General features: G+C 51.9%; 1 protein-coding gene across 6 annotated transcripts in view; it reads left to right on the top strand.

Annotated features, from left to right (window-relative positions):
• The window catches only part of RCSD1 (RCSD domain containing 1), a 65,267-nt gene that overhangs the window by 31,565 nt on the left and 5,804 nt on the right, over positions 1-27,898 (top strand). For 2 of the 6 annotated variants that reach the window (XM_088017133.1, XM_088017134.1), the window contains exons 2-7: positions 14,363-14,464; positions 15,599-15,688; positions 19,920-19,991; positions 22,538-22,735; positions 24,815-25,498; positions 27,711-27,793. In XM_088017133.1, coding sequence (XP_087873259.1) covers positions 14,363-14,464; positions 15,599-15,688; positions 19,920-19,991; positions 22,538-22,735; positions 24,815-25,498; positions 27,711-27,793 — 1,229 coding nt within the window. Of the gene's footprint in view, positions 1-5,369; positions 5,550-14,362; positions 14,465-15,598; positions 15,689-19,919; positions 19,992-22,537; positions 22,736-24,814; positions 25,499-27,710; positions 27,794-27,898 lie in introns of those variants that run through there. The other 4 variants (XM_028111670.2, XM_028111669.2, XM_088017131.1 and 1 more) reach the window with 4 other exon arrangements.

Raw genomic sequence — 27,898 nt, 5'->3', positions numbered from 1 at the left:
ATTTGGGTTGTTTCTAGATCTGGGCCATTAAGAATAAAACTGCTCTAAATATTTGCATACGAGTTTTTATGTGGACATATGTTTTCATATCTCTTGGGCAACTACCTAAGAGTGGGATTGTTGGGTTGTTCAGTTAGTATACGTTTAACTTGGTGAGGAGGAACCGCCAAAATATTTTTCTAGGTGGCTATCCCATTTAGCATTCTCACCAATGGTATGAGCGTTCCAGTTGTTCTATAGCCTCCCCAACATTTGGTATTGTCTCTGGTTGCATCTTAGCCATCTTGTGGGTGTGGAGTCTTGTCTCTTTGCAGTTCCAGTTTGCGTTTACTTAATCACTCATGTGCTTATTAGCCACTCATATATCTTTTCTGGTGAAGTGTCTGTTCAAATCCTTTGCCCATTTTTTTACTGGGTTGTTTGTCTTATTATTACTAAATTTGATGAGTACTTTTTAATCCCAAAATGTGAATTGCCAAATGCTTTTCTGCTGGAGGCAGAATGGTATTGTGGTTAGGAACACAGGCTTTAGTCGAGCATCTGCGCGTGGATGCTAAGCCTGCCATGAGTAGCCCTGTGGTACTGGACCAGTTACTTGAGCTCTCTGTGTTCTCATCAGCAAATTGGTGGTGATTATGAAACCCATGTCCCAGGGATGTCATGAGAATCGAAAGAGATGATCTTAGGGCACCTGGGTGGCTCAGCCGTTAAGCGTCTGCCTTCGGTTCAGGTCATGATCCCAGGGTCCTGGCATCGAGCCCCGCATCGGGCTCCCTGCTCCTTGGGAGCCTGCTTCTCCCTCTCTCACTCCCCCTGCTTGTGTTCCCTCTCTTGCTGTGTCTCTCTGTCAAATAAATAAAATCTTAAGAAAAGAAAAAGATGATCTTAACACAACACCTGGCATGATAAACATTCAGCAGATGAGCTGTTTTATTACTGTGGAGAAAATACGTAGGAGAAGGTTGCTATTACTAATTAAAAACCAGTTTCTAAAGAGAGACGTGTGAGCGATGGTAGTAGGTGTGGCTAGAACACTCGGAGCGTCGACGGCGCTGGGTACAATGGGGACCCGAGCAGCAACCGCCCCCCACAGTCACTGCACGCAAGTGTGGATGCAGGTGGGACTACTGTCCTGGAGTGTTCTCAGGTGGCACCTGGAGGGGACCCTCGCACTGTGAATCAGCCCCAGGCCCAAAGGGAGCATCCAGAGCGACGCGCAGAGGAAAAAGAGAGGTCTGGCCATCGACAAGCCTCTGAAGGCTGAAGGCCACACTCCCTTACCCTCCCCAGTCTCCCCTTCTCATGCCAAGGAGGCGAGCAGTTTTGCTCTATAAAACCCAACAGCTCTTTCAAGCGAAGCCACTGCACTCAGCTAGGCAGTTTTCTTTTCTCTTCTTTGAAGGATGTGGCAAGAGGAGATAGGAGTGATCAGTAAATAATAGCTTCAAGACCCATTTGGCCCCATCCCAGCTGAATAGGCTTCTAGGGCAGGTAGAGCCTGGCCCACGCATGACGTGTCTTCGATGCACGGAGATTGGGGACTTCTGCCTAGAGCGGCCCGGGCAGCAAAGGCGGGGAGGACAGCTGCGGAGCCCAGACCAGGGCTGTGGATTTCAGACCCACTCAGGCAGATGTCCTTCTACTTCGACAAGGGACCCGTGCCTCCCTTTGCCTCAGTTTGCTCCTTGATGAAATGTGTCTGAAAATATCAACAGCCAACTCAAAGATTCCAACGCTCAAGACACAGAAATAGACACGTTGTAAGTGTGTTTTAAGTATGTCATGTTTTAGGATAAATTGGGTTGTTAAAACTGGAGACGACAGATACCCAGGGATGGGAACCTGAAATTATGATGGATTGCCTAGCTTCGAGTAGAGACTGGAGGCTCAGATTGCTAAGTATTAGACCCAGCAAGGAAGATCTCATTCTCTACCCTCTAGTTACTATTCCAGTGACCTTGGATGAGTCAGTGAGCCTTAATGAAAATATTCAAGTGTGGTAAGCCCACAGCCAACCCTGGCTGACACTTTGTTTCCATTTTCACTTCAAGGTCCTGATCTATATTTATCGAGCTTTTATAGTGTCAGCCCAGGCCTGCTGGCTAACCCTGCAGCACCCTTCATTTCTTCATTCATTCATTTACTGGCATTTATTGTGCACTTAGTGTGGGCCAGGCAATAGGCTGGGGCAGGGGAGGGGAACATGAATAATACATGGTCCCCGTGCTCAGAGATTACAGCAGAAGGAGACAAGCTTGCAGAACTGTGGGCATTGGATCAGCTCTCTGAGCTCCAGCCTCCTTCCATTTCCTCAAACACTTGTTCTTCTGGTTTCTTGGCCTTTGTATCAACTCCCCTTGGAATGCTCTTGGCTACTCCCTCCCTTCCACACACACCTTGCTTGCGTCCCTTCTACTTCTCTCCCCCAGTCCTTTCCCTCTGCATCATTTTCTGCCCCGATGAACAATAAACTGGGGGTAAAACTAAGGATGGTTGTCGAATGCATGGCTCCCTCGCTAGCTTCCGTGAGGAAAGGGCCAGTGTCCTCTGGTTCATTGTCATATCCCGGCGCGGGGCCCGGAGCACAGGAAGAATGGATGGATGGATGGATGGATGGATGGATGGATGGACGAACGAATGAGCCCTAGATGTGGCAAAACAACAGGAGGGAGCAGAGGGCCCAGCACGGCGCCCTGCCCGTGGTGACCCAACCCACAGAGCGTCGGAGGGGCTCCCTGTGGAGAGTCCAGCTTCAGCCTGTGGGGGAGGACAGGAGGCCAGGGGAGCTGCTGTAACAGGAGAGACTGCGGCTGACGGGGAGGCAGGCCCGGGTCCTCGGGTGACTCGTTCTAATCTTAGAAGGTATGTCTCGGCTTTCTGCTGCGGCCCGAAGGACACATGTCCCAGACCCCAGGACACACGCTGACAGTCACTGTCACTCGAGAAGCAGAAATGTCTCCCCGGGGGGGTGGGGGGGTTACTCACAGTGGCTCAGGTGGCTGCTGCTAGCCCGGGTGGCTCCCTGGCCACCCCCAGACTTCGAGGGGCTCTCAGTGAAATCGGCTTTACCGTGGGACTAAGCAGCCTGAGAGGGGAATAGGGGAGGGCATCTCTGGCCTCACTTCAAGGAGCCAAGGATGGCAGTTTGATTTGTCAGCTTCCGTGGGCGAAACCCCCTAAATCACCCCTGCCAGCTCGGCAGTCACTTCTTTCACGCCCTCCCCTTTTGCCCTACAGAGAAAGGACAAAAGCAAAGAGAAGGCCCACCAGAGGCTGCCTGACGCACAAGGCTGGGGTTGACCTGCTCCTCTGCCCCGCTGTGGGAGGAGGGACGGGGACAGGTGACAGTGCGTGGGAAGCCCAGCCTGGAGGCCACCTCCTCACCCCAGCACCCTCTCCCCCTCTTTGCAGCCCCCTTTGCCCACTGTCACCTTGTAGCAGGAGCCAGGTTTCAAACGCTTTGGCCCCCTGTCACCAGACTTTCTGTTAACCTGGCCACTGCCCCCAGAAGTTGTCGGCCCTCGACGTTTCTCGGGGCTCAGCCCCCTTCCCGTTCCTCCACATTCGCTCTTCCCAAATGCACCTCATGGCTCCCCTGGCAGATCCAGAAGCAGCAAGGAGGCTTGGCCCAGTGAAAGCATCATTCAGGGCCAGGGTCCACCTCTGTGGGCAGCAGTGGGTTGTCCATGTGCTCATTGTCCCCCTTTTATCACAATGGCAACAGCCTCCAAACTGGGCTCCCTATCCCCAGCCCATCCATTTCTCAGCCAGAGGGAGCATCAGAATAAATCCAGTGGTTTTGCTTAAAACGCTCTGATGACTTTGCACGGCCCTTAGAACAGGGCCCCGGCTTAGGGGGCCCTTCCCATTCTGGCTGCTCGTCTCATCCCTCAAGCCTCAAGCCCTGCACCAGGCTTAGGGAACTCTTGTGCTTCCTGAGCCGCCCCTGGCCTCACAGCCTTCACACATCCTGCTCCCCCCGGGGGGAGCGGGACCAGCTGTGCTCATCCCTCAAGCTTGGCCGGGTGGGTGCTTCTTCCTGGAAGCCTTCCCAGATGCCTCTGGCCAGGTTGCTGCCCAGGCTGTCTTTTCACCCTGGCCTTCTCCAATCACAGCATCCTCAACTCAATGTCACCTCTCCCCACTTCTCCTCCTCTTTCCCTCCCCCCACCCCAGGGAGGTGTCCTGTGACCACAAGCACCAAAGCTGCACCCAGCGCCCCCTCTCTCGGGCGAACCGCTCAGGGAATTAGCACAACTCCCGTACTCTGCATTCACTCACTCATTTGTTCACTGCCGGTCCCTCCACCAAATGTGGGTCCCAGCGAGAGCAGGCACCTTGTCTCCACCACTACGGGCCCACAGCTCAATGCGCACACAGTGGGGCTGCTCAGCAAGCCTTAGCCAGCTTGCCATAGTCTTTCCCCAACGTAGCGAACTGTAGCTTAAACAGTGGAAGTCTATCACCTTGCAGGTCCGGCAGTCACAAGTTTGAAGTGGGTCTCGTTGCACTAAAATCAAGTTGTTGGCAGGGCTGTGTTGCTTCTGAAGGCTCTAGGGGGGAAAGCTGCTTCCTCGCGATTTCCCAGCTCTAGGCTGCCTGCCTGTCTCAGCTGTTGCCCCCCGTCCACCGTCAGGGCCAGCAGGGATGGACTGGGTCCTCCTCACAGCCTCACTCGCTCAGACGCTCGGCCCCCTTCCGCTCCACTCTGCCACATCTAGGAAGCCACCCGACTGCACTGGGACCACCCAGCTCATTCAGGACCATCTCCCTATTTTAAGGGCAGCTGATTAGCAACCTAATTTCATCTGCTACCTTCATTCCCCTTTGCCATGGAACCAACCATATTCACGGGTTTCAGGGATTAGGATGCGGACTTGTTTGGGGGCCATTTTTCTGCCTACCATGCAGATCTATCACACTTTAAATATGTTTTATGTCCCTGTTTCCCAGTAGCGCATAAACTCTGGGGTGCAGGCAGCACCCATCGTGGCCATTTCTGTCTCCTCCCACCCAGTGTGCATTCACCGTCATGTCTGTAGAGCCTCCCCACTATCCCATGAGGAAGGTGAGGCGGGCATTATTCCCACTGTACAGATGAGGAGGTCGAGGCTTCAAGAGCCCATGTGAGTTGACCAGAGTCACACAAGGAAAGGGGCAGATCCAAGACTATGCTCAGGACCTCCCCAGTGGCCTTACCAACCAGCCTCCGAGCGCTAGCTGCATGAGGTGGTAGCAAGCAATAATCATAATCAGGAGCAGGAGAAGAAAAGGAGGAGAGGAGGAAGAAGATGATGATGGAAACACACTTTCCTTCTCAACAGCACCGCCTTCAAAGAGCAGCGGCAGATCCCTCTTGTGGCCCAAGGACTGCAGAATGGGTGGAAATACATGCTATTGTCCCATCTGCTTCCAGAGGGATCCCCCTATACAGCAAAGCCTGTAGCTGTCCCATCACAATGTTATCAGCTCACCATCGCCTGGGGACTAAAGTCCACACTCCGGAGCACCTCCGGAGCACCGTGGCTTTCTTGCGCACATCCCAGGAGGTAAGGGTCAAGCACAGAGGACGCTCACAGCAGGTGTGGGCTCTGAGGGCCCCTGTCATCTCATGTCTTCCTCATTACAACACAGCAAGACGGGGATTATCAACCTGATACCACAGGTAACGAAACTGAGACTCAGAGACATAAGGTTTGCCCAAGGTCACCCATATAGCTGAGACATAAGTGCTAGTGCCTGAATTAAAACCTGGATCTGCCTCCCCCTGGACAAGCCACGTCTTTCTCTTTCTCTACCTCTCTTTCATCCCCTTTCCACTTAGACCATATTGAACCAATTAAAGTTTCCCAAAGACATATTCGTCTTCCACGCTTTGACCCTTTGCACCTGCCAGTCCGCCCCTGTGCCTGGTCTGACCTCCTCCCTCTCCCCCCACCCCCTCCTTCCCTCCTGCCAAGCTCTTATTTACCCTTCAAGGTTGCTTGAGCATCACTTCCTCCATGAAGCTTTCCCTGATTCACTCACACAACCTAAGTGCCCCTTCTCCTAAGCTTCCACGGCAATGACATGCATTTCCCAATTACAGCCCCGGTCTTTCTGCATTATGGTGATTTTATTATTCTGTCTTTCAGCTCCTTGAGCTCCAGGACCATGAACTTTCAACTTTATATCCCCACACTTAGCCAGTGTTGGGCACATGAAAGATACTCAGGAGATATTCACTGAGTGAGTAAAGAAGTAAACGACCATGAATTGAGTGCCTCCTAAGTATAAGGCCCTTCCCTGGGTGCTTGACCATCAAACTCGTTCTGACCTCCTCACAAACTTATAGGGTACCTGACTGCATAATCAGCCCCTCCAACAGCAAGTTGGAAGAGACTCCTTAGATGAGTCTGCAGCTGTAAGGCATGCTGGGACCCTGGGAAAGCCGGAGCCTGTGGGTGGAGGATGCTAAACACGACGGAAGGGAAGTCAGGAAAATAGAAACAGAGCTGGTTTCTCTCCATTGGCCTCTCCCACTCTCAAGCCAACAAGCTCTATTGAGAGAGAATTTACATACCATACAATTTTTTTCACGCACTTGAAGGGTAAAATCTGATGGTTTTTTGTATATTCACAGAGTTGTGCAACCATCACTATGGTCAATTTTATAACATTTTTGTCACCTCACCAAAAAAGATACCCCATACACCTTAGCACTGCCCCACCTCCTGTCCCACCCCCTCCAGGCCTATACAACCACTACTCTCTGTAGTAATCTATGACAGAGTAATCCATTACTGCTAGGAATCTACTCTCTGTCTCCACAGATTTGCTTATTCTGGACATTTTGTATAAATGGAATCATGCAATATGTGGTCTTCTGTGACTGGCTTCTTTCACTGAGCAAACATCATGTCTTCAAGGTTCATCCACACTATAGCGTGATCAATACTTCATTCCTTCCCATGGCCAAGTAATAGTCCAATACATGGGTATGCCACAGTTGCCTATGCATTCATCAGTGAGTGGCCATGGACTTGATATTTTGATCAACTCTTTTGATTGGACACAGAGCTTTGGACAGTTGGGATGTGTATATATTCATGACCTACGTCATGACCCTAAGAAGCATAAAATTAAACTTAGCTTTGCTTATTGTTTTAATCGCTCATTATGGTGCACATCAGTTTCTCAGGGATGGTTTGAACACTCAGTGATGGAGTGTCTGTTGAGAGTCTGCCTTGGTAATAAGATAGCCAACTAAAATGGTGGAGTCAAGATGGCCCCACCTGAGCAACAGATTCCTGAGTGCAGGAGACAGCAGGGAGCACATCTTAGCCAGCTGGAGCTCCCCCTGAGGCTTCGGTGACCCAAAGGGAATGGGAGAGCGAGAGTAGGCACCAGCCCATAGCCAGCATTTGGTAATAGCTAACAATTCTGGAACGCTGACTTCATGCCACACCCCATTCTAAGAATTTTACATGCATGAACTCATTAAATCCTTCCAATGACCATATATCACAGGTGCTACCATCATCATCCCCATTTTACAGATAGAAACGAGGCACCGTGCTCACTTGGGCAGCATATATACTAAAAGGGGAGCCTGGGTGGCTCAGTCGGTTGTCTGCCTTTGGTTTGGGTCACGATCCCAGGGTCCTGGGTTTGAGCTTAGCGGGGAGCCTGCTTCTCCCTCTCCCTCTCCCTCTCCCCCTCCCCCTGCTCATTCTCTCTCTCTCTCTCTCTGTCTCTCTCTCTCAAATAAATGAATACAATCTTTAAAAAAAAAAGAAAGAAACTGAGGCACAAAAAATTTAGGTACCTCGTCCAAGGCCACAGAACTAGTAAATGCAGAGGCAGGATTTGAACCCAGGCAGTCCGGCTCCAAGCCTGAGCTCCGTGCTCTACTGTCCCACGCAGAGCATGAGAACATCGCCAGCTATGCACTCCTCCTGCGATAGACAGGGCTCATTCTGAATCTTCTGGGGACTCTGGGGGATTCTAGCCACTTCCTGGTGTCTCTGGGAGAATGATGGCACAGCCTCCAGGAAACAGGGCACGTGTTGCAGATTGGGTTGGAACAAAGGCTGGTGGATGTAAAGAATTCTGTTTACAGATGAGGAAACTGGGGGTCAGCAAGACCCACGTCCAAGACTAGAACCCAGACTCAAAATAAATGTGTTTTCCTTAAGCTTGTCCAATAGGTAATGGGTTTGATAGAGACATTTAACAGATCTTATCTCACAAATTACATCTATAAGGTCCTACCACTATAATGGCACTCGGGATGAACATCTCTGTCCCCCTTCTCCGTCGTCCCTGCTGTGACCTGGGAAGGCACCTGGACCCTAACCCAGCCCGTGCCACCGCCACTAACCCAGCTGACCGCACCTGGATGACCTGCCACGCACCTGAGGCTGTGGGCTACGCTGATTCTAAGACCCCTAACGTGTCATAGTGTGTCCCACCGACCGACCAAGGGCTGCTAAATTCTGTCCACGCTGCTGGGCTGCAATCACATCCCAGGAGGAAGTGGGAAGCCCTAAAGGTCCTCAGGTGGGACACGCTGCCTGGCGCAGGGGTCTGTGAGTCCTTCGTGTAAGCACAGTCCCTTACCTGGGTTTCCCCTGGGAGAGACTCTCAGAGGCCAAGGACCTGCTATTTTCAGATCCTTAAAGCCTACAAGTGGGCAGGTAGGGGATATTTGGGGCTTTTGGGGGCTTACATGAAATATTTGAGCAGTGTTCACATACACCGTTTCTATTCCTCTGCCTCATCTTGTTGCTGTTTTTCCCCTTCTTCACCTCCTCTCCATTCCCACCGCCTCCAAAAACGGCCGTTTACCCTCTAAGGGCCACCACGGTGATCCCAGTACCTGCTGTGACATCTATAGAGGTTCAAGAAATGGTGAAGAAGGGTCTCAGCCGCACGGGGGGCGGACGCGATGCTCTTCTGTGCAGCGACATCCCAGGATTCTCACCGTCTGTCGCCTGAGCCACAGCGCTCTCCCGGCCCCGACGGGATATCCCGTCTGCAGCCTGCAGGCAAATGTCTGCCAGGCCCTCATTGCGGCCACAGGAGAGCCAGCTCAGTACCCGGAGCTCAGTCTGTGGACCCTCTCTTTTCCTTACTCTGTGCATCCTCTGATTTCATCTCGTCCTGTGACTGCAAATACCAGCCCAAACGAGTGCCTTTCCAGGTTCTGGGTTCAGCCTGGACACCTCCTCTGAGCCCCGGACTTGGTTACGTTCGGCTCCCTCTACTGCATCCCCTCCTGGTTGTCTACAGACATTTCAAACTTCCACGACCAAGAAAGAACCGTTCATCCCCCGTCTACCCTCACTCACCTCTCTCTCCCCAACCCAGGAAAAAAGAGCCCCGCATCCCGTTGTCCAGATCAAACTTCCAGGAGTCGTCCTTGGCTGCTCCCTTCCCTTGTTCCCCAGACCCAGTGCATCAGTAATTCCTCACTGTCCTGCCCCCAGATACCCCCTTCTGACCCCCTGCCCGCAGCAAGCCTGGCGGCTCCACTGTTAGCGCCCAGCTGGACCGCCCACAGAAGCTTCTTCCTGGTCTCTCTGCTTCCTACTCCCATCCCTCCGCCACAGAGAGCCTCTTGTGTGTGACCTCGCTCACACCCCTCCTTGAAACCCTCCGAAAGGCGTGCTGTGCCCTCAGAATAAACTACAAATTGCTTCCCACAATGTGGCCCCCAGGCTCCCTCTCACTCTTACACACCATGTCTCCCTCAGCCTTTGTTTCTGTCTGTGTTTTCTGCTCAGGAGACTTTTCCTCCCATCTTTTCCCCAGCTGGGATTTAACTCAGGTGACCCCTCCTCATAAATGTCTTCCCCAAACCCCAGAGATAAAATGCCCTATTTTATCTCTTCCTTAGCATTGAACAAGTCCTCTTATTTACCTGTGTATATATCGCCCCCTGGAAGAGCAACCCCTTAAGTGTAAGGATTCTGTCTTTTTTACCGTGATACCCCAGGGCCTAGAACAGTAGATATTTATTGATGACAGATTATATTAATGACTGAGTAAGCTAACCCTTCCAGAAAAGGTCTAGAGTTCCTTAGCATGTTGGTCTGGAAAGAGCTTGAGCTTTGGTATCTAGATAAGTCTGGTGCTGGCACTTCCTGACTTGAATAGCAAGTTACTCAGCAACTTGGGGTGGTTTCTTCTCCTGGAAGAAGTGTTTTGAGAGTTACTGCAAGTGTACCAAGTGCTGTAAAGACAGTGCTTCCCACGAAGCAGGTGCTCTAGGAATGTAGGTAGGTCAAATGGGCCTTCCTGGTTCCCGGTCCAGTGCTGTTTGCATCATCCCAGGATGGTCATGGCTGGACGTTGGGTGAATTGAAGAGTGAGGGATAAGGTAGGAGTGTTAAGGAAAACTCTGGAACAATTGTGGCTTCCCAGAGAGATAGTTTGTTGATCCTTTTGAAGTGACAGTTTAAGTATGGTCATGTTGGAAGGGTGTGAATCCCTTAAAGGACTGTGTTAAGATCCGTCGTCGTTCTAAAAGAGCAAAGAAGCAAACATACTCCATACTTTCAAGGCTCTGGTTGTCTGGCCTGTTTCTGGTGAGCAAAGAGAACCTTCCTATTCGCCGAGAGCAGGGGTTCCTCAGCCCCCAAGCTGGTCCTCTCATTGCTTCTCCTCCCAAGCTGTAGATGGAGAGGCCTCCCTTGGTGCCTTTTTTCCCTAATCCAGGGCCCAGACAATGTCAGATACTTAGCCGTTGGACCAAGGAGGAGGGTGGAGACCCCAGAGCAGAGTCAGGGAGGTAGGTAGAGCCTGCGATTCAGGTCTGTACACAAAGGTTCCACTATGTGGATGGTCAGCAGCATGCAAATTGTATTTACTCAACGTGGCAACAGCTCGGGGGAAGTTCCATGCTCTCCAGACACAGGGACTCCTCAGTTCTCAGAAGAAAGTCCCATAGAAATGGAAAGTAAACACCAGAGGTGATTTTTTTTTTTCTGGCCTCGGCAAAGTCAGACAGGAACCACACGAGTGGTTTCCAAGCTGGCTGGCAGGGCCAGGCTGGATCGGTGGCAGGGAGGGCTTGGTGAGCAAAATCTGGGCCCAGGAGAACGGAGTGGAGACCCGAAGTCTGGAAAGACGAGTGTCCGCTAAAGTGAGACACAAAGGGAGATGAGTCCAGAAAACAGATTGAAGACATAGAGATTAGCCTAAGAAGAAAGGATGCACTGAGGTCTCAGCAGTGACTCAGACCCAGTCTGGAGGCAGGCCGGGGAGAACCTGTGGCCGGCGTGGTCCCAAGGGGTAAGTTAGGGTGTCAGTGACTCTGGGAACAGGTACAGCCCCGACCCTGTGAGCTAAGTTGGATGTGGGGGTAGGGGGTAGAAAGCACCCTTCGACAAGGACTTTCTACGCTCTGGGCTCTGTGTTAAATGTTTTATGGACATCTTGGGGACAGAGGAAGAACACTTAATCCCAGGGAGGCTGTGGGGTCCCAGGAAAGTCTGGGCTAGGCAGGGACCCTGAAGTCTTTCTCAGTCCAGGTGAGACGGTGGCCTTACCAAACCGGCCTCAGGGCCAGGAGAGAAAGCTAGAGGAGTCGCTCGCTAACCTGGAGCCAAGGTGGTGCGCCTCCGAACCACTGGAGGAGGTTAGCAGCCGTACCCGCCGGAATCACAAGGCAGAAACCCGGGTGGAGCTTCAAGCAGGCTGAGCCTTTGGCTTCTGTCCATCTCCAAGGCCACGCTTCTCCCGTTGTACCAGTGCAATCCAGTGGCTAATAATAGTTTCATTTCTTACACAGCACTTCCCAGTTTTCAAAGCATCTCCACAAATTATACTATCTAACTGATACCAATTGCTGGATTAGCAGGCGTTGGAGTAAAGCGTCTCATAGATTACTCTGTTTGGCTTCTACTGTGTGACTCTGGCTAAGTTACTTGCCCTCTCTGGGCTTCAATGTGGCAGCTGGGAGAAGGCAATCTTCTACAACACAGAATAAGAGTCTGGAGAGGGGCTGATGGTGAATGGGTTTGCCAGGCTTCAGCAAGCTCTGGAGTCCTTAGACATTTCAAAGAAGAGCCATTCATTGGGCTCCAGGAAAACAAACTCAGATGTGTTATAATCTTTCCTTCAACCCAGCTTTTTAGCCCTAAATGCTTCCAGTTCTATCACTTCTGAGCCCCTTGCCAAGCCCCATTTCGAGACGAGGAAGTTAGGGAGGAGTTTTTGATCCCTGTACAGCTCTATTTTTATCTGGAATGTATCTTCCTGTACACCAGTGATTGGTGCCTTCGAAGCGGAGGTAAAGTACACTGTCAGCAGGACCCGAGCAATAAATAGCAACGGACAGAGAGACTGATCTGTTATGTGGGCAGGAAGTGAGACAGATGGACAAACCAATCGGCCAAGAGTGGCTCCATTAGTCGCTCTGTGCTAAAACCTCTCCATAGGACCCGAAGGACAAGATGTTTGCCTGTGACCACCCCTATCGTGGCAGGTGTGGGAGGCAGACAGGTGTGAGCCCCGGGAGCTCTGCCCAGCGGGGCACGACTCGTGGGGGGGCCACGGGCTCCCCAGCTTTTCCCCAGCATTATGGGGAACACTGGCTCCCCGAATGGAGGTGAATCCTTCCACATCTGTATGCGAAGTCAGCACTGGGTGTTTAGGCTGGAACGGGCTTGACCTTGAATTATAGCAGGAAACAGTAAAGATGAACTGGCCTTTCCTCCAGAACAGCCTGTTCTCAGATCTGAAGGTCTGGGTTCCAGCCGCTCCTTCCCATCTCTAAACAAAGCCTTCTTCACAGAGCTCGGCCCCGTTTACTTAATTTTACAGCAAGAGGTTAGTGGGGCTTGGGGCTTGCCTTACCCCTGCTCCAACCAGCCAGGGTCTAGCATGACCAATGACATTTACTTTGGAGGGAGCACCCAAATAAGAAAGGTTGGAGACACCTTCAAGCACAAAAAGGAAGACCTAGGAAGCCCGCGTTCATGTGTGTGTGGCACACAGGGGCGCAGGCCTGCAGCCGGAGGGACGCATGCCTTGTCTTTGTGGGCCACGAGCCCCGTGCAGAGACCACGGTGGGCTTTCTCGGGCCTGTTGCTGCCCAAATCCTAGTTTCAGGCTAGACGTGAGGAGGGGAAGTGGTCGGGGGCATTTGCAGCTGTGTAAGAAATGCCGTCATTGTGGTCCCCAAAACAAAAGCTTAATGTCTCTAGGACTGGACATTTAAAAAATACTGAAACCAGGTGGTTATGTAGGCCACATGCCACACGTCAGAAGTGGGGTGGCCGTTTACAGCGCTCGCTGACTCACCGAGTGTGTCTCGGTGACAAGTGGCATGTGGGCGCGAACGGTGTCCAGGGTGCGTCTTGGTCGCGTCAGGGAGCCTGGAGGCACCTGGAGGGAGGGACCAGTGACCTGCGCTGGTGGCAGAGCGGGGGCCCACGCATGCTTGTAGCCAACTTGGAGAAACCTAACTTTCAGGTAGTTCCTTCAGCAAAAAGGAACAGAAGGGGAAAGGGCTGAGCTTCTCTCCGGGAGGACACTGTGGAGAGCAGGAATGCATTATGCAAGGACCTAACGTGAATCACCAGAAGGGCTCTTGCAAGGACCCCGCTGCTGGTAGTAATAACAAGCCTTCCAAAACTCTTCACAGTGTGCCCCGCCTGACCCTGGCCCTTCAGATAGGGAATTATTCAATCCACGGAAAGGTACAGAAAGGTAAAGCCATTAGCCCTGGTCACCGAGCTAGTAAGAGATGGAGGAACCCAGGGGTTGAATCCAGGTGGTCCGGCTTTCATCTGCATGCTACGTGCCCCTCAGATTATTTCTTGATTAACTCAGCAAATAGGTACTAAATGCTCCTTTGTCCAAGGCACTCACTTAAGTAGAGAAGACAAGACCTATATACGTGTTCAAAGTTCAATAGAGGGCATTTGCTTACCCCGTTCCATACACGTAAAGCCCTGCTTTCCAATGCATTTGCCACCATTTCTGAAGGCCTCTTCTGACCAAGGGAAGGAGACTTCTGTGCTGTCTCTGATATACCCCTTTCCAGTCTGGGTCTCTGCAGAATGAGGAACACTGGGCTTATACTACTTCCCAGATCCCTGGGTGCCCCTTCGGGACAGGACCCAGTCTTATTCCTCTCCAGACCCCCGGAGCCACACCCAGGGCCGAACGCATCATCAGAATGCACTAAGTGTGGTTAACTGGATGGTTTTTAAAATCCTTGGATGCGGGGCCAATTGCAAGATGCTATTAAAATACCTCGCTGTCCCTGCTTCCCTGCTCCAGGCCACAGCTCAGTGGCGCCCAGGAGCAACATGGAGAAGAGTCGAGTGCACATTTGCCCGTTAACTTTGGCTTCCCCTTGGTTTGCCAGGACAGATCGGCAGAGTCCGGCGCCAGTGTGGATGACTCGGCGTCCCCCTCGGTGGCCCAGCTGGCTGGGCGGTTCAGGGAGCAGGCTGCCGCTGCAAAGGAGGTGAGTCAGGCGGCTCCTGAGCCCCTCTTCTGGGAGGGGGCTGGAGGAAGGGGAAGTCTGGGTCAGGCCCAGAGGAGAGGGAGGGAGGACGCTTGGTAATTACCAAATTAGGAAGAGAAGCCAGAGAGGGGTCCCTCTGAATGTGAGGAATGTGGCCAGGCTGCTGGGCCTGTGCAGAATCTTTCCCCACCAGAGCGAGGCTTACACTCTGGCCGGGAGCTGGGGGAGACACAGGCCAGAGAGCTGGAAACATGGGAGTCTGGATTCATTTCCGTCTTGATCATCGGCTGTGGGAGACTTAGATCCTGCCCGGCCGTGCCAGACCTGGACTGGCTCAGAATACAGACATGCCCATGCTTGGCTCCTGCCCTGGGGTCCAGAAGTCAGGGGCAAGGTGAGAGGGGGGCAGATTCCGAATTGAGAATTGAAGAGGAAGAGAAAACGTCCAGGGAAGTGCATTCTGTTAGGAGGCCAGGGATCAGGAAGGACAGGGATCCAGTGACCACCGGACTCCAGGGGAATCCGGCTGGAGAGGACAGTGTAAAAAGGGTTGTTGCAATGCTGGAGAGATTTGGGCTAGATTTTCCCAAGTCACACAGTATGCAGAGCTCAGGAGGAGTGACAGGAAGGAGACTGCACCCCAAGGTGGGCGATGGTCCCCTTGGGGCGAACAGGGGTGCAGCCATCAGGCTTTTTTAGGTGCAGTATTTTGTGCTTTGGTTTTCCCATCTGAAAAATCGGTCTTTAATTTCTAGAGTACGCAGTATCGTAAAGGGTGAAGAAGAGAGTGTTGACCTAAGGTGCCAGCAACGCTTGGAAACTGGAAGCAGGTGTCATTTTGAGATGTTGTTTCAGGCCAGTGAGTCTCAAGTCAGAGAGGATGTTCCAGCAGAAAAGAACCAGGCGAGGAGCCAGGAGCCTGGAAGTCAGAAGGGGTGGACAGCAGAATAGAATTAATGCATAGGGCTAATGGGTCCATCTTAAAGACACGTCACCCCTCCCTCCATCTTTTCTCTCTGGACATCCCTGAACATTCCTAAAACCAGCTTCCACTTACTCCTCTTCCTCCCTGTTGCCTGATGAGCTCTCTCTCTCTTTTTCTCTCTGTGTGTCTGTCTGTCCCCCTCCCTCTAGACACCAGCCTGTAAACCGACAAGAAGGAAACCGCCCTGCTCCCTCCCTCTGTTCCCCCCCAAGGTAGAGCTGGGCCAGAATGGTGAGGAGGTAAGTGCTATGTCAGAGCTCAGGGGGTGCTGGTTATGGATCTGCTTTCTCCTTCTAGAGGAGAGGGCACAAAACGCACACATTTAGGCCTTGGAACCTGCACAGGGAATTTCTCCCTTTCAGATTCAGGGATGAAGCTCCTCTTCTTAATGCTTCTGGAATCCTTTACTTTGGACCCCCGGGTTCCTCTCCACTCTTTCTCATGGAGCCTTCTTTAGGATTTGTTTAGGACTGGAGCACTGTTCTCCAAGCCGGAGAATTGCAACAAAGAGAACAAACGGGTCATAGAGTATTACCACGCCAGGTTCCAGAGTCACCAAGGTTATGTTTCACTCCAGGTCCGACTTCTGTGATCTTCCTTGGGCAGAAGGCACCTGGAAAGATAGGCCACACTTACATAAGGCAGAATTGCCTCCTGGGAGAGAGTACCATGGTTTGGTGCTATCCTTGTAAAGACTAGCTATTGTTTTTGATCACTGGAAGAAAATCAGAGCACACAGAGGCCTCGTTGCCCTCACATATAAATAGCCAATGTTACCAACAAAAGAAAGGCTCTGGTATCACAGATCCTAGCCAGCAACATATTCCCAGACTGGGTAGGTACCTACCCTTATTTATCTCATGGTAGCTGTAAGAGTGACTTCTCTGCGCTCCCTCCTAGCCGCCCATGAACCTTCATCGTGGTCACGTCACGGTCCCCCAGAAATGAACTTCCTTGTTCTCTCGTCCAGCCTGGAAGACCAACCCCAAGAGAGAGCAAGGAAGCCAAAGACAGCCCAGTTCCCAAATCCCATGTCAGCTACTTCTCTCCTCCTTTCTTTTTGGGGACCAGCAACCTGGCGATAAACACTAGATACCTGTGTGAACTTGTGCACCTATGGTAGTGACCTTGAGCATCTATGGTAGTGAACGTGTGGAGTAGAGCGACAGTTTCAAACCTTTCCTACCCAAGGCTTCCAGGCTGAAGCCCATCACAGAAAGCGGAAATTCGTTGCTGCTGGTCAAGTGGGGTGGGGGCTGCTAGAGCCCCACTGCTCTGAGGTTGCTCCCCCAGGCCCTGAACAAGGGTCTTCTCCTGGAATGGGAATCCCAAGAAACACAGTTTTTAAAAACTGAGGTTTTTGTTGGAATTTCTTTGAGCACTAACATTATGATTCTGTGGCTTCATGGAGTTAATAGCCAGTGCTATGACCAAATACATTCCAACAACTTCTCTTTATGGAGGGTCAACTTCTCCTTGTGACTTTCAGCCCTTGGGCTTGGTGTCAGTGCCAGGCTGCAGGCTGAGGCCGTGGCCCTTGGGAGCCTACTGTGAGGCTGCCCCCTGATGACCCGGGCTCAGCCCTGGAGAAGCCCCCGTCTTGCACTGAGCCTGCTTCCTTATTTGTGAAATGGGGACACGAACACTAACCAGACAGATGATGGGGGCTGGACGGGGATGTTTTATTCCCTGGAGTAAAAGCAGAGTGAGTCAGTTTAGTTCAGTGGCTCCGGGAGAAATCAATCCACAGGTTCATCCCATGAGGCACCACCCAGCAGTGAAACGGGCTCTAAGAGCCAAGGGCAAGATGAATAGGAGGGTGGATTTTAGAAGAAAAAGTTCTGCCTGGAGTGGCAGGCTGCATGTACATAGGAAGGACATTGCTTCCAGGATCGATGAGCTCTTGTCACCTTGGAAATCACATAGAAATGAAAAGAACCACCAGCTTTGTCTGGCTGGGCTGGAGAGAGGCTTCTGCCTGCAGGAGCCCTAATTCCCGAAGCCTCGGAGGGGGGGCCTTGAGGGCACGGCCCCTGGCAGGCGACTCCTCAGTGCAGGGAAGGGTCTTTGCACCCCTTGTTCATCCCTGCCCCTCCCAGGCCTGCTCAGGCCTGAGACCGTGGGGTGACTCCTCTCTGGAGGACCCAACCACAAGAGTAGTTAGTGTAACTGTCTGCCAAAGGGCTGAAAAGCACTCCCATCTGAAAGATCAGCTTCGTAATTTCTAGGCATTACAGGAACGTCATGCGTAGACGTATATACATACATCCAGAGCCTGAGGCAGCCCCCACCCCCCTCCCTGGCCCCGTCCCCGTCCCCCAGGACGGTGCTAGACCCAGCCTCTGGCCTGGATTCCCGTGTTAAATGGCAAAGGAAATGCTGCCCCCTGCTGCCAAGCCCAGGAACTGCACCAGCCGCTACGGCGGAGCCTTCCCGCTCTGCGGCTCGATTCTAATCAGCACGGACTTCGTGAAGCCTGAGCTGGGTTCCCAGCGCTGTCCTATAGCGAAGCGGCTGCGTTATCGAATGTCCCCTCTCTTCGGGAGGTGGTGGTCGCTTGGGGAAGAGAAGAGTTTCTGGTATTACATAAAGTGAGCTTTGTCAGCAGAATCTTTGCCGCCGTTCCCAAAGCAGTGTCTTCAGAAACAATGGGTCCTGTGAAATTTCACCGTAAAGCACAGAAATTAAAAACAACTGATTTGGGGCTGGAAGCCGTACTCCTCAGGGACACGTGGCTCCTTGCAAGACTGCTCTCGGAATACGTCTGACAGTGTAAACTCATGCGGCTGGAGGTGCCTTCACGCTGGAGGAGTCCTTAGAATCATTTTTTTAAAAAAAGATTTTATTATTTATTTGAGAGAGAGAGCATGACCAGGGGAGAAAGGGCAGAGGGAGAAGCAGAATCCCCGCTGAGCAGAGAGCCCAGGGCTCAGTCTCACGACCCTGGGATCATAACCTGAGCCGAAGGCAAGACACTTAACCGACTGAGCCACCCAGGCGCCCCTAGAATCATTTATTCTAACCCACCTGCCTGGGTCTTGGTTAGGAGGCTGAGGCCACGGCACCCATCTGGCTCCCGTCAAAGCCCAAGTCCCAGCTGAAAACTGTACCACTCCAGCACCTCTCCCTCAGTGTTGGGCCTTAAAAAGGCCACAAGGAGTTTGACTGAGTAGATCTTCCTCCTTCCATCACTAACGTACAATCATCTCGCTCAATAAATATCTCAGAATATCTCCAAGAGATGGGTGTTACTCTTCTTTTTATGATTCAGGTACACTAGGACACAGGGGCAGGAAACATATGTAGGGTCTCCAAACTGTAGACAAGTCCGTTTTCTGCCTTGGCCTCTCCTAAACCCCATGGAAGCCACCTCCATCACCATCATCATTGCTCTTATCACTCCTGCGTGTGGAGATCAATATATCTGTGGACCCAGACTCAAGTTACAGGGATTGTACACAAAACAAGGAGTCCATTTTTTTATTTTTTATTTTTTTTAAAGATTTTATTTATTTATTTGACAGAGAGAGACACAGCGAGAGAGGGAACACAAGCAGGGGGAGTGGGAGAGGGAGAAGCAGGCTTCCTGCCGAGCAGGGAGCCCCATGCGGGGCTTGATTGCAGGACTCTGGGATCACGACCTGAGCCGAAGGCAGACGCTTAACGACTGGGCCACCCAGGTGCCCCCAAGGAATCCATTTTTTTTTTAGATAAAATTAACTACAGACAAGATTCCTGACATACATTCATCACAAAAATATCTCCAACTAGCAGAACGTAGGTATGGTTTTCTATGTATGTATTAGCCATTGACCACTTCTTAGAGGCCAGAGACTAAATCATATTCATCTTCACATAACCAACACAATGCCCGGAATGTAGTAGAGAGTAAATGCCTGCTTAATGAAAATGAATAGTCAATGTTGGGAGAATGATAATCTATAAATAACACATTGGCGGGATTTTCCAAAATATCATTTGTTCAAGGGAAGGTTTTCAGTTGTATCTCTGTGAGGTTTTAGCTTTGGTCTGTGGTTTCTTATTTTATTTGTGCAACCAGAACACATGGTCATTTCGCCCTTTCTCTTTGGAATTCCCTCCTGTTGTTGGCTCACTTTGTTGAGGGTCGTGAGATGACAATCTCATGCCCTCAGACATGGTCTGTTCTCTTGTAATGACCATGAAGTCATCCTTCCTGGAACAGGAGGCCTCCTGTATTTCAGACGTCTGTTCTGCCTGCCCTGATTCATAGATTCAAGTGGTCTGGCCAACTGCGGGATGTGGGAGGGGTGGAGGGGAGCCTACGCTGGCCCAGGCCCAAACGAGGTAAGTGGGAAGCTGAAGCTAAGTGGGAAAGTAGTGACACCAGCTTCTGCCCCTCTTCTTCCACCTGTGCCTTGTGAACTCCAGCCAGAAGGCCACCTCCCTTCACCTCGCTCATTTGGTTGTTTTGGTCCATTTGCTCTATAGAAATCATCACCCAATGCAAGCCATCCTCCTAAAATCAAGGTGAAGAGCTCGCCTCTGATTGAGAAGCTTCAGGTAAGTGCAAAATGGTACTCTGACCCCACCTCATCTCTTATCCAACATTTGCGTGTGTTCGGGGCTCCTGGGGGTAGCACCTGCTGTCACCTGAAGAGTTGATCTCTGATAAGCAGCTGTGAAAGATGAGGAGCTCTATCCAGGGGCAAAGGGCTAATATAAAGATTCCATCCAGCACGAGCTCATGTGGTCAACAGCTAATGGTGGTTGGTGGATAATGGGTGTCCCAAGAGTCTGGAAAAAGACATTAGAGTGCAAGAAATGCTCCAGGACTAGCCAAGTCCTCTCGCCCTAAGCCTGAAAGCCCCTACAAACCATTTCAGTCGTACACAGGGCTGAAATTCATCGGCTAGGCATTGCACTGATATGGCCAAATCTGTTGTTTGGAAAGCCTGCCTCTCTACCTATCACTTTGTGAGCCCAGAGCCCTCACCACTGTGCCCGCAATTGGCTGGCTTTCCTGGGAGTGTAAATGAACCTTGTGGCACTGAACTTGAGCTCACGGTCTTTGGGAGGAGACAAGATTTTCACACGTGATACAATAAAAGACATAAACTCTCAGAGAGTAAATACCGAGATCTAAATTGTGTGTAACCACCTGACTCCTACTGCTCTAAATCGGGGTTTCTCAACCTGGACAATATTGGGGCAGGATAATTTTGTGGAAGGGCACTGCCTTGTGCATTGCAAGATGCTTAGCAGCATCCTTGGTCCCTACCCACTAGATGCCGGCAGCACTCTCCAACAAGCTGTGACAATGGGAAACATCTCTAGGCATTACCAAATGTCTCCCAGGGACACGACTGCCTCCCACCCCCACCCCCACCCCAGGTCAGAACCACTGCTCAGGAATTTTAGAGCAAGGGTAGAGTAGAGTGGACAGGAGTAGTTAATGCAGGCTTTATGAAAGGCCTAGACCCTGAATCGGTCCTCCAGGATGCGTGGCTGGAAAGGAAGGAGGAAGGTGCTCCTCATATGGGACCAGCGTGAGCTAAAGCACAGAGGAGGGTTGGCATAGGTCTGGGTGGGGCCTGTGGAGGCTGCCCCGGCTTTCACCGCGGTCTCTGTGCAGCCACCCGGGAGAACAGCAAGGCTCTTGTGCACCATATCCTCCCATCTGGGTCCAGCTAAGAAAACCAGCTCATCAGCTTTGCTACAAAGCCGTTATTAGGGGTGTGTCCAGACAAGCAGCCACAGCTTTTGCAGTTCCACCTCTGGGAGAGCCCACGGATTTGGCCCCCAGCCTGATCTGGGGTTAAGAAAAGCATCTCTGGTTTCTGGCCATGAGCCCTACCCTGTGCAGTGTGGGAGGGGACTCCCCAGAAGTTGAATTCCTACTGAAAAGCCCTGATTGCCCTCCAGCTGCAGGGAAGGAATGGGGCTGCCTGTCACGCTGGGAGGCTGCAGGGATCTCATGTACGTAAGGAAGCTCTCTCAGAAGGGATCCAGATGTGCACATCCCCTCTCATAGCCAGCCCAGGGGTGCAGCCCAGGACCCTCACCTTTGCCTCCCTGCAGTCCATCTCAGCCCTCATCCGAGCACCAGAAATTCGTTCCCACGTGCTCTGTGCCCCACAGTCTTGGTCTCCTTCCCCTTCCCTTCCCCATCATTAAGGAGCCTCTCTGGGAAGCACAGCAACTGAGAATAAGGTTGTGATTGCTAATCATTCAATCTCATTAAGAATGTCAGCAACAGGATGACAATTTGGCCAGATCCCACAGGAACCTTACTTTTTGGGAAGAGGAGGAGAGGGAGACAAGAACTAAGAAATGCATCATCCGCTAGACTTTTCAGCCAAATATTCTATTAGATGAGTTATGAAGTATGATTTTTCCTCCCTGGAGTAGTCCATAATTCAAAGCTCAAGTTTCCTGCTGGCTAGCAAGATGTATTTTTATTTGCAAGCAGTCTTACAGAGGGAACTTTCCAGCTTGAACTTGGGCGGGGAGGGAGACCTCCTTTAACGCCCAGCCCTGAAGCCCTGTCACCAAGCCTGCCCCTTGGTACTCATCACATGCTGCTTTTTTAACATGGCTCGGGCTCACAGCATTGCTACGTAGCTTTTATATTTTTAATTCTTTTTTTTTAAGATTTTATTTATTTATTTGACAGAGAGAGACAGTGCGAGAGGGAACACGAGCAGGGGGAGTGGGAGAGGGAGAAGCATACTCCCTGCTGAGCCGGGAGCCCGATGCGGGGCTTGATCCCAGGACCCTGGGATCACGACCCGAGCCGAAGGCAGTAGCTTAACTACTGAGCCACCCAGGCACCCCTATATTTTTAATTCTTACCAATGACTCATTCTTGTCCACCTCTGGAGGGCAGGGGGTGGGGGTGGGGTATGAGCGGGTGGTGGCAAGAGACAGTGCCTCCAAGACCAGGACATGATACGACAATGGATACTTGGTTAGGAAGTGACACAGAAAGCCTCACGTTACCTGGTTACCTGGCCCCAACCAGTTCCAGGCCACATACCCAACAAGCTCAAGCAGAAACTCTCAGGGTCCCGCACCCCAACTTGAAATGCCTCCCCTTTTCTTGGCAGGCCAATTTAGCTTTCGATCCAGCAGCCCTGCTACCTGGGGCCTCACCCAAGAGTCCTGGACTTAAGGCTGCGGTGTCACCATTCCAGAGCCCACCTTCCACCCCCAGCAGCCCTGGCGTGCGGTCTCAGGAGCCAGAGGAGGTGCCAGTTAGCTTTGACCAGCCTCCTGAAGGGAGCCATCTGCCCTGTTACAATAAGGTAATGTCTGGGTCCAAAGCCCTGCGGCGTGTTGGTGGAAATGCAGGCACTGGGCAGTCCTGAGTCATCTCTGCCGTGATGTTGTCCTGGGGAAGGGAGGACACACGTCAGCTGCCGTCAGAGTTGGTTCTCAACAGAAAGGAAACTTCTCTGTGCCTGAGATGGCCCCTCTCCCTAGCCTGCCTCTCTCATCCCCTCTCCCAGAGCTGTGCCCTCACCCTGAAGGCACCCCTGGGGGATGGAGCGCTCTGTCCTTCGTGGAGAGAGGGCTGAGAATTCAGGACGGATCCAAGCCGCATAGATAGTTGTGTCAAAAACTGAAAACAAAATCTGAAGGCCTGATCAGTGATTCACACAGAGGGTGGGCAGGGTCGTTAGGACTCCAAACCACACTGCTCTGGCTTGATGTAAATACTTTTAAGTGCCCCAGTATGGGTTCAGATCATTCTTACCGCAGCTTGCCCCATTTAAAGACTAGCCAAACTGTTCCCTTTGCAAAAAGATGTATGTAAGGTCCCTTTCTGTAGATGCCCTGAGTGTGCTTTCTTTCGTCAGATCCTCGGCCCTACTACACACAGTAAGAATCAGAGATACGGTCCAGTACTGTCCAAGCAGGTGCCCGGCAAATCTGGGCCGGTGCCCGGCAAGGGCCAACATAAAGGGATCCAATGCCAGGGAATGGCAAATGGATAGAACTTTAAAGTAATGGATGGAAAGAGTGGGGTCCTCTGGGCCATTCCAGAAAATCCATGGGGGAGAAGGTCAAATGTGTAGAAACAGGTAGAATCCAGGGAAACAAACTGATGCTAAGTCTTGAATCTGCTGGCTGGGGATAGAGCGGAGATCCTCCAGCTCCGGGTAATGGAGAGACCCCCGAGAGGAAGCCAGGGTAGAGCCTCCTTTCTTCACAGGATGCTCACTAGGGAGGGGGGCTGGGAGGGAGGAGGGGCCTGTTTGTAATGGGGTCCGGGGTAGAGGGGAGTGCTTTAGGGCAGCAGGGTGTATTCCTGAACCCTGCTGACTGTGAGGTCAGGGCCAGTCCTTGATAGCCTGCAGGGCTGGCCACACCATGGTCTCAGGAAAGAGCCTGGGAGGCCCTTATAAACCAAGTATTGACTTCAAATTTCTGAAAGGAACTAGGATTGACAAATACCAAAACATAAGCCAATGGGAAAATGAGACTTACAAAAATAAGATGTAAGGTTTATGAAATAAGATTTCATCTACATTTAAAATTTTAAAGGACACACCACTTGAGTAAAGTACGACATCCAAATAAACATTTCCACTGCACTTCTGGCAAAGTCCAGTGGGCCTAGATGAGGCCCGAGTGATCCTGAGATTCACACACTTCCCAGATAGGAGATGATTTTGAGCGGCTCTGCTGGAGGCTCCTAAGGCATGGCTTCTGCTCATGGTGGACCTGAGCCCAGGAAAGTGAAGGTGCCTGTCTGTGCAGCTTTCCTGGGGATTAGCCAGCTCTGAGGAGGGCAGGGAGGGCCAGGCTGGGGAAGGGGACGGAGCTGGTCACCTGCTGTCCGGCTCTGTCCCCATGAGGTCCCTGAGCAAGGCCAGGCCATCTGCAGGCCCCTAACCCTCTTGTCTGTTGGGTTCACTTTTGTCAAAGTAAAATGTCCTAAATGTTAAAACATGACTCTTACATAAAATAGAGAGAGATTTTAGTCAGCTTGTCGGATTTGTGAAGAAACCTATAATATGGTAAAGTTCATTCAGAGAACATTCAAAGAGCCGGTTATTTATAGGCAACCGACAAAACAAATGTTAGAATTAAATTGCTAAATTAGACACCAAACGGATTAATGTTTTACAGGATAATAAAAGTATAGGTAGGCTATCATTTTTAGTGGATGGAAAGCATTTGCGTCTTCACGAGGCAAAAACCTACTGGCTACCCTGTGACTTCACATAGCACACAGGGGTCCATTCTGCTGGAAAATCAAATGACCCTTAAAGGCTGGCTGACGAAGCAGTGCTTTAGACTGACATCGAAAGACATGCAGTCCCCTTCTTGGCCTTTTTCACAGGTTGTGGATAATTTCTCTTAACTCGTTCTTCCAGGTGCGGACGAAGGGCTCGATAAAAAGGCGCCCTCCCTCCAGACGATTCCGAAGGTCTCAGTCGGACTGTGGGGACCTGGGAGATTTCAGGGCCCCCGAGTCATCCCAGGAGAATGGTGCCAAGGAAGAGAATGGGGATGAGGTGTTCCCATCCAAGAGCAAGGCCCTGGCTTCCCCTCCCCCCGGCGAGGGGCCGGTGGGGGAGGAAGTGGGGAGGCAGCTGGGGTCTCAAGAGAAGCCTCCTCTGAGGAGGACGTCCAGCAGGACGGAGAAGCAGGAGGAGAAGGGCAGGGCCGTGGATGAAGCCCAGCATCCCCACAAGGCTGTGGGGGGCTCTGAAGAGGAGGCCAGCCCACATCCAGCCCCGGGGGAGGCTGTCCAACCAGCCCAAGCCTCCAACCCAGAGGCAGCAAACGGAGGTAGGAGCCCCAGAGAAGAAAAAGCAGCCGGAAAAGAGACAGCAGAGTCTGAGGAGGTGAAGGTGGAGAGAGCAGGAAATGAAGAGGAGGAGGCCAGACAAAGGAACCGAGACCCCAAGGGGCCGGTGGACGGAGCAGTGGGGGAGGCCTCACCAAGCCCCCCTGAAGGGGTGGAGGGCCCCCGCACCCCGGAGCAGGGCAAAGGTGAGGAAGGGGCCATTCTGGAGCCCGGCTGCAACCCCCACCATGAGGCCCCCAAGACTGAGGTAAGTGGCCTGCACGTTCACCTGGGGAGGCCAGGGCCAGAGCATGTCTGCTTATACTTCCTCACAAATCAGCGCAAATATGCAGAAACAAAGGCCCTGTTGCGGATGGTGAGGGGACAGAGACACAAGAAAGGGAAGTGTGCCCCGGGCTCTGTCCGCCTTCCTGCCCCCTCGGGAGTTCTGGGGTGCTCTGGGTATGTATGGAGACCAGGCACGGCTCAGTGACTGAGGCCCGCACACAGCTACAGAAGGCCCAGGAGGCAGGGCTCTGGGCTCGGCTCACTGCTGGGGGGCTCAGAGATGAAAGGGGGTGCACCTTTCCATCAACTCAGGCTAGCATGGGAGACCAGCAGCTCCTTAGGGCACACTGAGGAAGGTGGAGTGTGGCCGTGGGCAGGGGGTTCTCCGGGGGAAGCCCAAAGCACAAGCGAGGGAGAAACAGCGTGCGTGCGTGTGTGCGTGTGTGTGTGTGGCGTGTAGGAGGAAGTTAGAAAAGCTTCAGGGTGAAGATGGCATTCGAGTGGGGCCATTTGAGGAGGAAGATTTGTGTTGGACACCAAGTGCACAGAGGAAGGGGTACCTCAGTCCCTGCCCACCCCCACTTCCTGGCCCTTCAGCAGCCCCCCCACCCCCACCCCCACCATTCCCAGGAAGCCCTCTTGAACTCACCTACTTGTGTTCAGGAGCAGAATGCCTTGCTGAGACTCTGCAGCTCCACGAGAGCAGCTCAGTGTCCTACCCTCCACCCCCAAACCTGACAATCTCATCAACAGTCACCCCCCAGTGCTTTGCTTCCGCCTCCGTTAGAACATTCATTCAGTACATTCACTCACTCATTCCTTCCCTCGGGCGGCCATCAGCTTCCTACTACATCACCCTCTTACCAGGCTTCCTGCTTCCTCATTTTCTGCCTATATAGTTCATTTCTGTACAGCAACCAAAGAGGTGTTGGTGTGTGTGTGTGTGTGTGTGTGTGTGTGTGTCTGTCTGTCTGTGTTTTGATCGTCTACTCACTGCTAAAGTCACTCACCTCCTATGTTAGCTTCCTAGGGCTGCCATAACAAATTACCGCAGACTTGGTGGCTTAAAACCACAGAAGTGTATTTTCTCACAATTCTGGAGGTCAGAACTCCAAAATCAAGGTGTTGGCAGGGTGGGTTCCCTCTAGAGGCTCTGAGGGAAAATCTGTCCCATGCCCGTCCCCTGACTTCTGACGGCTGCTACCGACCCCTGGAATCCTTCCTGGCCTCTTCCAGGTCCTGCTGGTGGTCGGCAGTCCTTGGCACTCCCTGAGTTGTAGACCCAGCCTCTGTCTTCGCATGGTCTTTCCCTGGCTCTGTGTGTCTCAAAACTGCTCTCCTTTCTCTCATGAGGACACCAGTCCCTGGAGGTGGGACCCACCCTAAATCCAGAATCGTCTCATCTTGAGGTCTTTAATTACATCTGCAAAGATGCCAGTTCCAAATAAGGTCACATTCGCAGGTACTGGGGGTTAGGATCGGACGTATCTTTGGGGGGTATGCCACCCCCTGTGCCTCCCCACCCCACGTCCCACGGCTTCCCAGTGCACTCAAAATCAAATCCAAACCCTTCACAAGGCTGTTGCCCAGTTGTCCCTGACCTTTCCCCTCACTGTGCTTTAGCCATGCGGATGGTTATTTTGTTCGTCAAATATACCAAGATCACTCCCTGCTCAGAGCGCTGTTCTGCTGTTCCCCCACCCCCCGCCCCCGGGACACCTCCCCTGACCCTCACACGGCTCCTTCTCACCCACCCTTCAGATGCCCCTTTGGCCTGTCTGGACCACCCCGGTCACTCTCTTGCACTATTCTACTCTGCCATCATGGTGCATATCACTATTTCACATGCTCTTATTTATTTTATTATCATCTCCCTCTACTCTTTTTCCTTCACTGCATCCCCAGCCCCTACCACTGAGCCTGGAACACTGTAGTTCTTAAAAAATATATTTGTTGAGTGAATGAGTGAATTTTTAAAAGAAGAGAGAAAATTGCTTGACCCAAAGGAAATAATCTCTAATGATACAACTAGAGTTATAAGAAGGGTTGATGTGTTCGGAGAGGGCCCTCACATTATTCCCACTCAAACTAGACTGGGGAGAAGAAAGTAGTAGGAGTCCCAAAGACACCTGAGGTATGGGTGAGACTCCTCTGGGAGGGCTGTTAAGCAAAGATGCTTCACATTTCTTCAGCACCATCCATTCAAAATGAGCGATCTGATCCCATCAGCCTGGAGCTCTTCACCAGATGTCCAACCCAGAGGCAGCAAACGGAGGTAGGAGCCCTGGAGCTCTTCACCAGATGTCCAGAAGGCAAACACTTGCCCCAGATCCTCCCTTCTTTTTGAGGATGAAGCCACCGAGTCCACGTGGTCACCTGC

The sequence above is a fragment of the Eumetopias jubatus genome, unplaced genomic scaffold (genome assembly GCF_037043125.1).
Source record: "Eumetopias jubatus isolate StellerSeaLion01/CBP00866 unplaced genomic scaffold, mEumJub1_p1.0 scaffold_12, whole genome shotgun sequence".
NCBI classification, from domain to species: Eukaryota; Metazoa; Chordata; class Mammalia; order Carnivora; family Otariidae; genus Eumetopias; species Eumetopias jubatus.
This window is presented reverse-complemented; position numbering and strand designations above follow the sequence as displayed.